This window comes from Artemia sp. Qi Xiang Cuo, chromosome 6, assembly GCF_049724085.1.
Source record: "Artemia sp. Qi Xiang Cuo chromosome 6, ASM4972408v1, whole genome shotgun sequence".
In the NCBI taxonomy this organism is placed as follows: domain Eukaryota; kingdom Metazoa; phylum Arthropoda; class Branchiopoda; order Anostraca; family Artemiidae; genus Artemia; species Artemia sp. Qi Xiang Cuo.
The window spans coordinates 33,408,469-33,423,227 of NC_142799.1; the positions used below are offsets into that span (position 1 = coordinate 33,408,469).

General features: G+C 37.4%; 1 protein-coding gene across 1 annotated transcript in view; it reads right to left on the minus strand.

The window, feature by feature from the left end:
* The window catches only part of ND-SGDH (NADH dehydrogenase (ubiquinone) SGDH subunit), a 72,584-nt gene that overhangs the window by 8,465 nt on the left and 49,360 nt on the right, over positions 1–14,759 (minus strand). Inside the window, exon 2 of the mRNA XM_089090663.1 lies at positions 10,051–10,271. Coding sequence (XP_088946789.1) covers positions 10,051–10,271 — 221 coding nt within the window. The remainder of the gene's footprint in view (positions 1–10,050; positions 10,272–14,759) is intronic.

Genomic DNA, 14,759 nt, shown 5'->3' on the forward strand with positions numbered 1-14,759 from the left:
TTCCAATCAAATGCGCCCTTTTCGAAGTTTCTACGACGATTCCTTCGATACGAAGTGCCCTAGTCTAAGACCAAAAAAAAATAAATAACACATTGTGCCCATATCGCTCTTTACTCAGGCAGTGCTATTGCGCTGCCTATAATATACAAGATTTCAATGTATTTAAACAAATGCATAGAGTGTGCTCAAGCACCTGAGAACCTCATTGTAGAGGTCACAATAACCAGCTGTGTAGAAATAAAATTTTATACAGAGTTTCTATCCATATGAATAATACCCCTATCTGTGCATCTCAAATTGTTCAGAAAAATTATTGTTAAGAACTTATTCGACAAAACTGCTGTTCATTGGAAATGTTTACTATATATTCAAATTTTGTCGAAATTTTAGTTACAATCCAAAATTTTCCTTTTCAAGCAGAAACACGGAAAGAGCAGGACGCTACCAATCATTTCACAGATGTAGATGTATACAATTTAACAGCAAGAAATCGGGGGCATATTGGGTCGTTAGCCCACGTCATATTTTGTTCAGGTCTGGGCTTGGTTTGAAAAACGACCAGAAATTAAATATAAATAAAAACAAGTTTTTCCAACTCAAAGTAAAGATCAAAATTAAGACTTAAAAAGAAGAGAAATCATTCCGTACATAATAGTCAAGGACCCACGATAAAGAAAGATCGCTAAAAAATATTTGCCAGGATTAAAAAAGCTAAAAAAGTTTTGGACGTAAAATCCTGGGCAGAAACAAACACTGAACACGACTAATTGATGGCGCAATAAAAAGTCCATGGACCAGTGGCAAAAAGAGAATGTCTATAGAAATAGGAAAAAAACAAAGATTGGGTATATTTTTATTCTGGGGAGTTTTTTTGAGCATTTTGTCTGGTAATATATCTCTCCACGAGTGCAATTTAAGATCTAATTCCACTAATGAGGGATTTCAAGAGAAGGGGGGGGGGGAGTATTATATCTCGTCTCTACTTTTCACATCTACTTTGCTTTAATTTGCAGTTGCAAGCATTAAGAATTTGCGAATTCTTCAACTGATCGACATTAGCGTGAAATAGTTATACTCTGTGCAATACTCAGTATTTTTTAAAGTTCTCTCCCCCCCCCCCTAACTCCCCCGATGTGACCCAGATCTTTCCGCGATCGGACACTCTTTGCGCTACACTTATGCACCTAGCAGAAATTTCACGGGTGCGCTACCTAGCAATGCGATCTCATTCCACGAACGTCAATATCATCACTTTGTTGATAATCGAAGATTTTAAAGCCAACAAAGGGCTGACTAACTGTTAAGTGAAATAGCTGATATTGGTTTTTGCAGCAGGTTCACTCCACAGGAACATGATGGTTGTGCAACAATTCTTGAAGAGCTTAGTAGTGTTCTTCAGAGATCTAAAAATTCTGACAATTTTGCTGGTGTTGTTGAAGCAGTCAAGGAGAAACTAGAGCTTTTATCTCCATGGCTGGAAAAATTTGAAGGCTCTCGAGACAGTAATCAAAATCACAAGTTTTGGAAGCAGTACAAGAAGTTGATGATTGTTTTCTGGTAGTTCCATCATGGTGAGCGCTCTGGCTGCTGGTTTGACCACCTTCTAGGTGCCAAGTTAAAAATACGCTTCATTGTAGCTGCAGGCCATCACAAGTATGCAAAGTGTCTGATAGAGTATATCTAGGAGATGAGGAATCTGCCAGATGAAGTGCAAGACTTATTTGAAAGAGGCCTATTCAATGTGAAAAGGCGACCAGGCTAGTTTAACCTCGTGCCGCCGGATCATACTGTTGAATCCACCATAAATCTTGATTCGAAAAGAAATTCTGGTCTGGCAGGTGTTACAACAAGCCAACTAGCAGTCACAAAGTGGATTAATACCCTACCTTTTGTTGCCTCAGTTTCGTCTGCGTTGTATGAAAACTAAACTAACAACAACTCACCGCAGCACCAAGCCGCCTGAGGCCAACACAGCTACCCACGCTTTTCCTCCACTCCAATCTATTCAAAGCCTCCCTTTTTACTCCCGCCCACGAAGTTCCCATTTCCTTTAAATCTTTCTTTATGACGTCCTCCAACCCAGACGAGGACGACCTGCTTTCCGTGTAGCCCTGCTTTGTATGACCATATTAATATTGGTGAAACTCCAGAGTTTGATTCTCCGCATCACGAAGATAGCTCGAAATTTAAAGGAAAGAGGATGATGCTTGTAAAAACGGCTGTGTCCGTATTGCACTGTCACACCGACGCCTTTACTACAACTGAAGAAAGCCTTATGATTGTGATAACCAATGAGCAGACCAGTCCATCGGTTGCGAGCTCCTTACTCGCAGCTGAAAAACGAGGACTTGAGCAGAAGGCCAAGTATGTCAAAGGGGATGAAAAATCCTTTTCAAAAGTTAACGTAACCCCGATGGATGTTGCTTCAAGAAAATCGGGATAAAAAATGAATGCCGTTGGACAAAGCGCAGTTTTTTCAGAGCTTATGACAGTGAAGAGAATCCTGTGTGGGATAATTTCAAGCACTAACAGTGGACTGAAACAGCTTAAAAATATTCTGTGCTTTAAACCCGTGTCATATGTTCCTTCAATTTCTTAGCTCAGGGATTCTACGTTGGCGCTTCGAAATGGTGTTAACTCTACTGTGCTAGACTTTCTGAGAGAGGCCAGTGGCTGCTTAAAGCCGTGTTGAAAGGGATGAAACAGCAAGTGAAATTCATATCGTGGGTGACAGGTATGACGGACTGTTTGGTCACACTAATCCAAATGGTGGCGGTATATCTCTGAAGAACTGCAGTAGATGTCACCAGTTACGTGGCCGCTGCTCGACAGTCTACTCCTTCTCGACGAGCTAAAAATTGGAAACTGGACAAAGATTGTTGCAAATACAAAGAGCAAAGATAATTTTATGAAAGCAATTTATGAAACAATGGGAAATACAGGCGCTGGACTTTTTAAACAGATTAAGTACTGTTAATATCCGGTATATATGGGTGTTTGGAGGATTTGAAGGCAAGATGAGAGCTGTGTTTCTCTGTCAGGATGCTTATTCCTACATTTTTGAGAAATTTCAGTATAGCACACATGAGGAAGCGGACACCAGAATAGGTCTGCACGCTCCTTTTTGCTTCAGAAACGGCTTTGAAAGGATGACTGTTTGTAATTATGATACTGATGTAGTTGAGATACTAGTGGACCAATTCCCTTGTCTCCAGAACATTTTTCCTGGGGAGAATGTTGTGCCTCCACTCCTTGTGAAGTTTCCAAATCATTATGTCCCCATTGATCTTTTGTTTCAGAGAACGGAGAAGCAAATGTTTAACTCCCTAGAGTTCATTCACAGAATTTCGGAGTGTGACACAACGAGTTACTTTTTATCCAAAGGAAAACGAACATTCTTAGCGTCCGCCAAGAAGAGCAGTCTGTACATGGAGATTCAACGTGCAATACAGATGTTGAGAGATTAAACCTTCAAAAAAGCCAATAAGCTCTCCTTCCAAAATATTGCTAGAAAGGTGACAATCAGCGCTTATGGAAGGGATCCTTATCAGTATTTTCTCAGTGATTCACGACCACACTTGTACCCTCATAAGAACGTCCTAAAAGTATTGCCTGCTATAGAGGGGGCATTAATGGATGACTCTAAGCATTCTTTCTACCGATTTGCAATCTGGAATGCCTCATTGATTGCAAGACCATGTCTGCCAAGCCCTTTAAGATATGGATGACAATTTTCTGGATAAGTTATTTTTCCTGTTGTTTCAAGCGCTTCCTTGCTTCCGTCGGAATATTCACAACTCTTTTGTGAATGTAGGAAAAAGTGCACCAAGAACTGTAAATGCCTTCTTCGATTTTGTGATGTTTTGTGTGTTTGTGCCGGAAAGTGTGATAATTCGCCCGAAGATGTATAGCACATGCGTAATTTCTGATCATTTTCTTTAGATTCTTTATCTTTCTCTTTTTTTCATTAAAAGCTCTATTTTTGCAGCTATTTTTTTATTTTGGGCGTACTTCTGTTGCGCCGTTTAGGACCGCGCCACTTGTACCATTAAGGTTTGCGCCACTTGTGTTGTTAATTATTTTGCGTCGCTCTTGTAACGCTATGAATTGCGCCACTTCTACCGGGGGAATTTACAATCGCGCCAACTATAATGGGGGTAAGATAAATCGGTGACCGCGCCACTTCTTATGGAAGAAAATAAAATAGATTAAATATTAAATTTGAATTTCCTTGTGAGGTGGTTAATTAGGCTGGGGAGCCATCAATCCAGGAGCGTAGACATACTTCGTGGGATTATCAGATTCCTTAGGAGTGTTTCCAATGGAGACAATTGAACTAGTTATCTACTCTGCGGTAAGATACAGGCATATAAATAAAACAAACACAAATAGAAAAGTAATAGGTTTATTAGACTTACATATTTAGGTGTACAGCAACACACGCATATAAGACAAACTTCAGTAATGTCAATAGCAGTAGTGCCAAATATCGAATCATGAAAGATCTCATAGATAATGCCACCAAAATACTTTTTCACTACCATATAACATATGTTCTGATTCTGAGTATTAATCACTATTTCACGATTGGCCCAACTCCTGTTGGAGGATTCCCCACTTTACTCTTATGCTGACAAAATCAGACCATTATGCTGACAAACTACCCAATAGTTCTTTCGCAGTAATTTAGTCACTATATGCCCAGATTCCTAAGAAAAACTTCAAACTAAGTTTCAGACAATGTACCACTATGTTTTTCAAAATACTTTTGCGAAATTTAAATCCATCTCATTAACATTGTACTTGTAAAAGCCCGTAGTTTTTCTGCTTTTCAAATCTGTCAATAGCGTTTGGAAATATTCGAGACTCTTTTGTTTGTAAAACAAAGAATGCAAATCTCTACAGAGTACAACAGAGTATTCTTGAAGTTTTTGGTCTTCGAAATTAATCATTTTTCACTTGGTGCTTCTTAAAGGGATATTTGGCTGATAAAATAAATACGGTTTTTCTTTCTCTGTTTATACATTTAGACGAAAGTTAGAAACGGAATTTAAACAAAATTAGGGGAGTTTAATTTACATCGGAAGTATATTTAGAACGAAATAAATTTTTCATATTTTAAGTATATATTATACACGGTACACTGTCGAGGCTAGGATTCAGTATCTGTGCACTTTAATCTATTCCAAGTGGCTTCTGTTTAGACGCCACAAACAGAATGGAGTTGCAAAGGTGTTATCACCTTCCTCTGCAGCCCCAATTGCTCTGTTCCTCCCCCTGTAACACAATTTTAATGCAAGTACAGGAAAGTTGGGTTCTGGTGCCACCACTTAGATATGTCGTAATGATGCGAAGTTAGGAAGCTATATACGATTTTGCTCATCATTTTTTTCTTTTCTCTCTCGGTACCTTATTCTGATTCACATTCTAAGTTCAAACCTCTCATGTAGGTTGAAAAACAGAAAATATAGCTGATGACGTCATCGATTATGCAAGTTAGATGATATCTCCTTTGGCGCACAAAATTTATGTTGCACCCGCCTGTATTCGTTTTCAGAAACCAATTCTGCCCCTGATAAATTCCTCAAACGTTCTGCAGCTCGTTGAAGCCTGTGATGTTAGAATTTCGTTGGCTGGGTCCCTGACTATAAAGAGGAGTACCTCAATCCCTCGCTATTTACGCTAAAGTTTGACTTTTTTCCAATTCTTTAGGAACGACTGCTGAAAGAATAGGGCTGTTGAATTAGAAATAAGCTTTTCTAAAGCATGAAAAAACTTTAGCGTAAGAAGCGAGGGATTAAGGAGGGGATAGTCCCATTCATATACGGATTAATTTCTGTTCGTTTCAGGTTTTAATATTGCTCCTTACTTTCAGTTGAAAAAAAAAATTTTCTATTTAGTCATCATAATGATCAAGATGACACGAAAGACGTATCGCCAATAAACTGAATTTTCTAATATACGTTACCAATTGTTTTTCACAAAAACAATACTGAAAACAAATTATCGATGATCAAATTTGGAGCTTCACAAGGAAAAATCGTTAGATTGCCCCAAGCTGTAACTTATAGTAAGGTACTGATATTGATTCTGGCAAATCTCAGCAAACCTTTTAGCATTTATTTGTTCATCTACTTCAGTATCCAAATCTTCATGTTTGATGCAATTATTTATTTTGATTTCTGTTTGTTTTTGGTTGCATTTATTCTTTAAAAGAATCCTCCTGGGAGAATGTTAAAAAGATAACGTATTCATGAAATGCAACATGAGAATAGATATCTGTCAGCGACATCACTCAAATCCTGTTATACCAGTATCTTTAAGCTCTTTTAATTTTGACTTGGACAAGAGCGAATGCTTATTGCAGTATGAAAAAGACGCCCTTCTAACAACCTGGATGCAGAACCTGTCTTTGGATTGATTTCGACCCTACCTGAAAAATTCCACTTAATATTGTCTTTTGATTTGGTTCAACATCTCCCTCAAGATTCCCTGAAAGTTTCAATTTAATACCCTAAGCCGTTCGTAAGAAGTTTCCTCTTAATACCCTTAGCTATCAATGAGATATTGAAGGCACATCATTTTGACAACCTGGATGCACATAGTGCGTTTTTACTTAATTGACCATCCTCCTTAACATTCCATAGAGGTTTAAATGCCCTTACTACTACTACTACTACTAATACCTCACCACAGCACCAAGCCGTCTGAGGCCAACACAGCTACGCACACTCCTCCTCCATCCTAATCTATTCAAAGCCTCCCTCTTTACATTTCCCCTAAAACTTTCTTTATAACATCCTCCCACCCCTACCGCGGACAACCTGCTTTTCATTTAGCCCTAGACGGTTGGCCAAAAAGGACAATCTTTCGCAAATACCCTTTGCTGTTCCTCATATTTTGCAGATATGGCTTATTGAGAATGGTGTCTTTTGATGTACTTCAACAACTCCCTCAATATTCTCGAAAAGTTTCCACTTAAAGTCCTTAGCTGTTCCTGTGATATTGGAGATATACCCTTTTGACAACATATCTAAACATGGTATCTTTTGACCTTAGAAGGACTACCTTCCGTTGACAAAATTATTATAAAAAATAACTCCAAAAATTGACATAAGATCTTTTTAATATGATACAATTCAGATTTCAAAAGATTGACTACGTCGTGATACAAAGCAAACAAAGAAAATAGATATAACCCTCTCACACCTATGTTAGGTTTGCTCTAGGTATCAGGAAACGAATATTTTAGTGCAAAATCAGCAAATTCTGTTTTATTCCAGAAGTCATGAGTAGAACTTAGGGTAGTCGGCTGCACTAGAGCAACCATTTGTGCAGAGGAAAATTTCTTTAAGAAGAAATTTTTTTTCACGCCATTTAGATCCACAAGTCAGGAATCTTTTAAGTTTATCTTTTTTTTGGAAAAACAGGAGGGTGAACACTCTGATCAACACCAGTTTAATAGGGGTGTGGAGATACTAAAAAATAAAATTACTTTGAGGGTAGAAAATGTTTCATTTTAAGAGAAAGCTCTTCTTGCTCTGAATTTTTTTTTAGGGTGGTACAACTTAAAATTAAAATACATTTTACAAAATTTATTCTCAAGTGAATCTCTGTAAATCCAAAAAGTAAAAAAAATACCACTGATAAAACACTTATTATACCAAAGGCCTATTAGTGGCCTACACTTACAAAATAAATTGTAGTACCAAACGCCTATTAGTGGCCTGTAATTACAAAATAAATTGTAACTCTGGTCTAGTGTTGTAAAATTACCGTAAAATAAAAACTCAGAAAGTAAAATTGGTAAAATAAGGTACTCCTTAGGAAATACAGGGTAAAATTGGGGCTTTTTAGAGTTGCCCTGTAGCAACAAGACCAGTTGAGCATTTCTTTTTAAGCATCATTTGCAGCTTATAATGACATTTTTTAATGATTCTGATTCTCCTGGGCTTAAAAAGGGTAATGTCCCTTTATCTAGAGTTTCATCAATTTAATTAACTGTCTAGTTTCCTTTGGTAATCTTGTGCATAGGGTAATACCTCAGCAACTGGACAGTACCTGATTGTGGACGTCCATCTTGTACAAACAAATTAATTTTCAAATGGAGAAAAATCCATTTATTTAGACAGTGAAAAAAACAAGAGGTACAAACGTCCTGATATTTTGATCACACATATAGCGACCGTCATCAGTAGTATTACTGAAATAATATTATTGAAACTAGCATTTTTATAAACAAAAGATAAATAAATGTACAGGTCATTCACAAAATAACGACCATCCAGACTATTCACTAGATTATTTTCAGAGAGAGTTCACTGACAAAGTTCATTCAGTCTTGATGTAAATTTCCTTCTTTAATGTTGCCCAAAAGTAAAACAAATGTCCAATGAAGGTGGGAAAGCCTTCCGTGTCTTCTAATTGCAAACGAAATGTTGAGTTTATAGTTGTTCATTTGGATAATCTCATTTAACCATATATACGACGACCGTATTCCCTATATATACAGCGCCCCCATATATACATCGTATACATGGAGAAATGAACTTTGTCAGTGTCATTTAAACTTAATAAGTGTTGCCCTAACAGCCTTGCATATTTAAATAGCCGTATTCAGCCACATTCCTCACATCATCAACATGTTATTTTTCATTTATTTATCAAAGTACCGACTATAAGTATAAAAGATTTGTAACACTTAGATGACTTTGGGTAACTTCTGACACTATAGTCAGTAACAACTTATTCGGTAGCAACTGGATGAAAAGCAGGCCAAATCTTAGAAAAGGGCACTGGAACTTTCGATTTCCAATGGACTGAGCCCCCTCCAAAGTTAATGTGACCAACCCTTCCACATGAAGTGTCTCTGTGAAAAAATAAATGAACAAATATTAATACATTGAACCCTTATGGGTCTTTACTATAGGTAATGCAATATGATTGCCCCTGACTTAAACAAGAGAATAGAAAATTCAAATTCCCTCCTAATGAAAATCCGGAATCATCCAAGGGGAAAATAGGGGGGAATTTTTCACGGGGGAGGGGTAATATTCTGTGAGGCGTACTTTCAGGGGAGTGGGGGTAGGGTAAACGCCGGCTCCCGGGGAAAAGACGGCATGAATACGAGATTTCTTTAGATGTGAAATTTAAAATAAAAATGAGGATATTGATTCCGCTTTGGCCCTCCACATTATTGACAATCCAGATCATTTAGTTCTTTTTTAGGCAACTTTAATATTTGAAGCAAATGGCTTCCCAGATTCTTTTACGAAGGCAATTGAAAAAAAAATCAATAAATAGAGCCCTTGCTTTAAATAGAGACACAGGAGTATTTCCTATAAATCCAATTTCCAATAACTTAAAATTAAAAGATTCAAATAACACTTTTCTTCACTTTAAGTTCAGTTTTAATGAAAATTAGGTCAGTAGACAAGCTAAGCCAATCACTAAGCAGAGAATTATTGCCGAATCTAGTTGGTGAATAGTCTTTCATTTATTCTGGTTTGGTTGATTTGGCTGAAGACGGCTGGGCGGAAGTCCCTGACGAAATATCTGCCTCTATCATTTTTATTTCTTTTTTGTCCGCTGGCTGACATTACAGTCATTTTCTCGGCTATTTAATTGTATTATTTCTTCTGCTCAGTTAGAGCTAAATCAAAAGGTCAGTTTTCCTTCTTTTTTCGAACACTGAAGACGGCTGGGCGGAATCCCCTGAAAACGGCTGGGCGGAAACCGGTAAAATACGCAAATTACGTAAAACAGGTAAAATACTAATTTTACAGGGATCCGTAAAATTATGGCAAAATACACAGTTTTACCATGACCAATTTTACCGGTTTCAACACTCGTCTGGTCCCATCCTTTTTGCCAGATTTCATAAATTCAAATACAGTTTGCCAAACAAATATATTTGGAAATAAATTACCAGTGGATTAGCCAAAATCAGTGGATATATTCAAGCGTAAAATCGTTGTTTTGAGGTTCTCTGCCCTGTCATGACTGGTGTACTTATAATGGGACACTGGGTACTTAAACTTGACCTCTTACCTGATAATATTCATACTCTTTTGGCGTGTAATCCTGAGGGGTTTCTTTAAGGGTGGCAGGCCCAACATATACATGATGATAGAGTATCAAGAGACTTGCAGGTATTGCACCCAACATTAAATAAAAGTAGGCAAGATCTTTCCAAAGGTGATAAACCCATTTAGTTGCAGTCACATGCATAACATGGTGAGTTCCTGCCTGTCTTGTTTGTTGTACAGTTACTGAAATATAAGATCATAGATTAGTTTTAGCAACTGAAATACAAATGAAACGTATTAATAGCATAGGAAAATCAGCCATTTTTTTTGGCTCAATGTATATTTTTAATAAAGAAATGAAATGAATGACATTATATATGACTAGCATGCCTGTTTGAAATCTTAATATAGGAACTAGCTAGAAAATAATTCAGAAAAATTGAAGAAATTAAATTTCATTCAAATAACTAGAAAAAAAAGTTAAACTAATAGGCATCAAAGCAGGCCTGTCAGTGCAGGTCTTTATACCAGTTGGCATCAATGCGAAGCAGCATAAGGCAAATTTGAAACCAAAAAATGGGGGAAGACACACAATAATATCAAATCATACTTGTAGACAAAATGGTGAGGGTGTCCCCCCCCCCCTCTCATCAACTGGACTAAACTTAATGTAAGAAAAAATATAAGAGTCCTTTCGCCACTTTTTTTTTCAGGAACAGAACCTGTCCAACATAATCTAAGCCTCTATCCATTTACAAAATATTACTCTGTTTTGCTAACACAAACTGTATGTTTACCACATAAAGTACATTTAACTGCAATGCAAAATATTATTGCCAAAAAGCATGGGCACCCGCAAGGAGAGGTAGGGGGCATGACCCCCCCCCCTGGAATTTAGACCAGAGTAGGAAGAAAATAGAAGTGTAACAAACTAATCAAAGAAAAATAATTTCTTATTTTTGTAATAATTTCTTATTATATATATATATATATATATATATATATATATATATATATATATATATATATATATATATATATATATATATATATATATATATATATATATATATATATATATATATATATATATATATATATATATAAGTAGAGATGGGGGTACCAGCGCAATTCCTCACCCCTGCTGCCACCTATAACTTTTTTTACATAATTCATGGATGGTTATGTGTGTCGGTCGAGTTATTTGATGTTTTTCATGGATGTTTAATGGTTTTTGTCAGTGAGAATTTGAAAAACAGGAACTTTGTCACATTTATGGATGTCAACAGCAATTCATGTCTGTTATATGGTTTTCTCAGTGAGAATGAAAAAACAGGAATTTTCTCACTTGGAAAAACAGGAATTTTCTCACATGGAAAACCATAAACCACGTGGTCCTGTCACGAGTAGCACCTGTGAACTTGATTTACATAATCGCTAGGGGAAATTATTGATTCACGAAGGGGAGAATTAAGAAACATTAAGGCTTCTTTAATCTTAGGTCTGAGGGATAAACGTTCTTTAGGTCAGAGAGAAAAATTAATATTCTATTTTTAAATAGGGCTTCATTGATCTTTAGTGTCAGGAATTATAATTGACATCACTTGTTATCTTGGAATTATGCGGGAGTCTAAAGAGATAGAAATTCTATTTTTAAATACGGTTTCACTGAGCTTTAAGTCGGGGAGATAAATTGATATTCTAACGAAACCCTAATAGTTTAGCTAGGAAAATTTATGAGATGAAGAGATTAACGTAGGAAAGGGTTTCCTAGAAATTTGAAATGCGTTAGCGCAGAGATGCCAAACAAAAGGAACACGCTGAAATTACGTTTAGGGATTATTTGGGGCGAAACCGTTTTATCCATTTTATGGGATTATTTCGGCGAAACAGTTAGAGACATTTGAAAGAAGATTTTAGGAAAGGTTTTAGAAGAGAATTTGAGGGTGAAACTCTGTGGTCGTTATAATACACAAGTTCCATTTGAACAGTGTTGTGAGGTCCTCTACCCCAACCCCAAAGGGTTCCGATCCCCCACCACAACCCCGAAGGAAGCCCCCGGTACTCAAAGGCCCCCCAAGCTCCCAACGAGCTCCAGCCACCCCCACGCCCTCCACAGACCCGCAAAGGCCCTCCAGTGGCCCGAAACCGGCCCCCCGGCCCCCGCCCGGGCCCCCCGACCCCCCCCGGCCCGCCCCCCGGTCCGCCCCGTTTCCCCCAGCGCCCCCAGGCCCACCGGCACCCCCCCCAGTCCCCCCCGACCCCCACAGGCCGTCCCCGGGCCCTCCCAAGGCCCATCGAGCTCCCAAAGGACCAACGGGGTCCCCAAGGCCCGCCTCTGGCCCCCAAAGGTCCCCCGGGCCAGAGAAGCGCCGCCGGGATGCGCCGCGAGCCAGGAAAGCGCCGCAGGATGTGCCGCAGGGATGCGCCGCGGGTCAGGAAAGCGCCGCGGGGGATGCGCCGCAGGAAAGCGCCGCAGGATGCGCCGCAGGGATGCGCCGCAAAAAAAGTAAACTAAAAATTAAAAATGTCGAACTGTTATCCCCCACACGCCAGCCTCCGACCCCCCACGGCCATCCCCGGGGCCGCCAAGGGCCCTCGGGCACCCCCAGGGACCCCCGGCCCTCCCCGGGTCACCCCCCCCCCCTCCCTGGGCGCCCCCCCGAGCCGCCGCGCCATTTTTTTATTACTTTTTTATGGGTGTATCTTATCTTTTCTGAACAAGTTCCATTCATAATGTCATTCCTAAGCCCATTTTCCAACCTCAAAGAGTCCATCCCCCAATTCATAAATACTTTCTTGAATTTCTTAACATGGTATTTTTTTTAACTTTTTTACGTATCTTAAAATGACATGAAATATGCTTACGGTTCTACCAATCATACTCTGTGCTTGTTTATGGACACGACGTGGCTTTCCCACTGGTACTCTAGGGCAGGTTATCGACACTACCTAGTTTATTGCATGCATTAAATCAGTATTTTTTACGCAGTGGAAGGATAAACACACAATTCATATCTGTAAAAAAGTGAGGATGAATTATTCGACGAACGTATGTGCACATGATAAAATCATTGTCGTATTTAATGCTGACAAGGAGAAATACCTGAACTATGAAACGAGTGCAAGCGGTAACACTATTGGAAATGTATGCATGCGTTGTCATGACAGCGAGAAGTTAGATTTCTTTGGAGTACCCAAGAATTTCAATCGTTTAAACTGTGGATATTCAAGAGTAACATTACCAGAGAAATTAGTGTTCAAAGAGAATGCAAACTTAAAAATAATTGTCGATGATCGTGGACAACTCCTTGCTAGGGTTTCTGGTAACACATTACCTGTTGATAAATCATATCATCATCTTTCCGGAATTAGCATTTTAAAGAGAACAAGAAGGAGAAGACAAGCATACTCCTGCAATAATGTCATTAATCATATCTTGTCAATATGCCAAAACTGCCATCTATGTAAAAAGAATGTGACAGTAGACAATGAAATCACAGGCAGAATAGAAAGGACATTAGCAGACAATATCATCAATGAATATAAAGATGAATTGACGGAAAGTGAAGCGCAAGTGTACTAATAATGTGTAATAATGTATTTAACGTATTTTTATATTAATATTCTACATCTCATTATTTCATTAAAAATATTTTATGTATTATTTTGTTAAGTGTTCATTATTTTAGGGTATGCTAGAACGTCAAACGTTCAGAATATCTATTGAAAAGGTCAGAGATGAAAGAAAAAGAATTTTTAGAGATAAAGATACTACTAGCAGGCTCAATGTTTCATAGAAGATAGAAAAGTTCAAGATCTCTTCTGAATTTTACCAAAGAACACATTTCACTTCTAATTTCACCAGAGAAAATAAAATGCTTCCACTTCAGTTTTAAGTTCACTGAGACATAAAAAATTTAAAGTTCACTTCTAAATTTTTCTGTAGAAGATAGGAAAAGTTATGCTATGATTATGATTATTTTCCATGGAGATAAAAAGTTTCACTATAATTCTAAATTTTCTTAAATTCAATTCCGACCTTTCTCAAAGAGTCAAATTTAAAGTTCTACTCCAAATATTTTCCCGGAAGACGAAAAGTTGAACTTCGATTCTGAAATTTTCTCAACGAAAATGAAATAAGTTATAGATCATTTCTTTTTTCTAAAAATAATATAAAAATTTTCAAATTCAGTTCAGATTTTTCTCAAACAGATGAAAAAATTTGAAATACTGTTCCAAATTTTTCATAGAAGATTAAAAAGTTCAAGTTCTCTTCTGAATTTTATCAATTAAAATTAAATAAGTTACTGATCAATTCTAATTTCACCAGAGAAAATAAAAAGCTTCCACGTCAGTTTTAAGTTCACAAAGACATAAAAAATTTTAAGTTCACTTCTAAATTTTTCCGTAGAAGATAGGAAAAGTTATCCTATGATTGTGTTTATTTTCCATGAAGATAAAAAGTTTCACTTTAATTCTAAATTTTCTTAAATTCAATTCTACCCTTTCTCAAAGAGTCAAATTTAAAGTTCTGTTCTAAATATTTCCCCGGGAGAAGAAAAGTTCAAGTTCAATTCGGAATTTTATCAATGAAAATGAAATGAGATATTGATCATTTCTATTTTCCCAAAATAAATATAAAAATTTTCCACTTCAGTTCAGATTTTTCTCAAACAGATGAAAAAATTTAAAATACTGTTCCAAATTTTTCATAGAAGATAGAAAAGT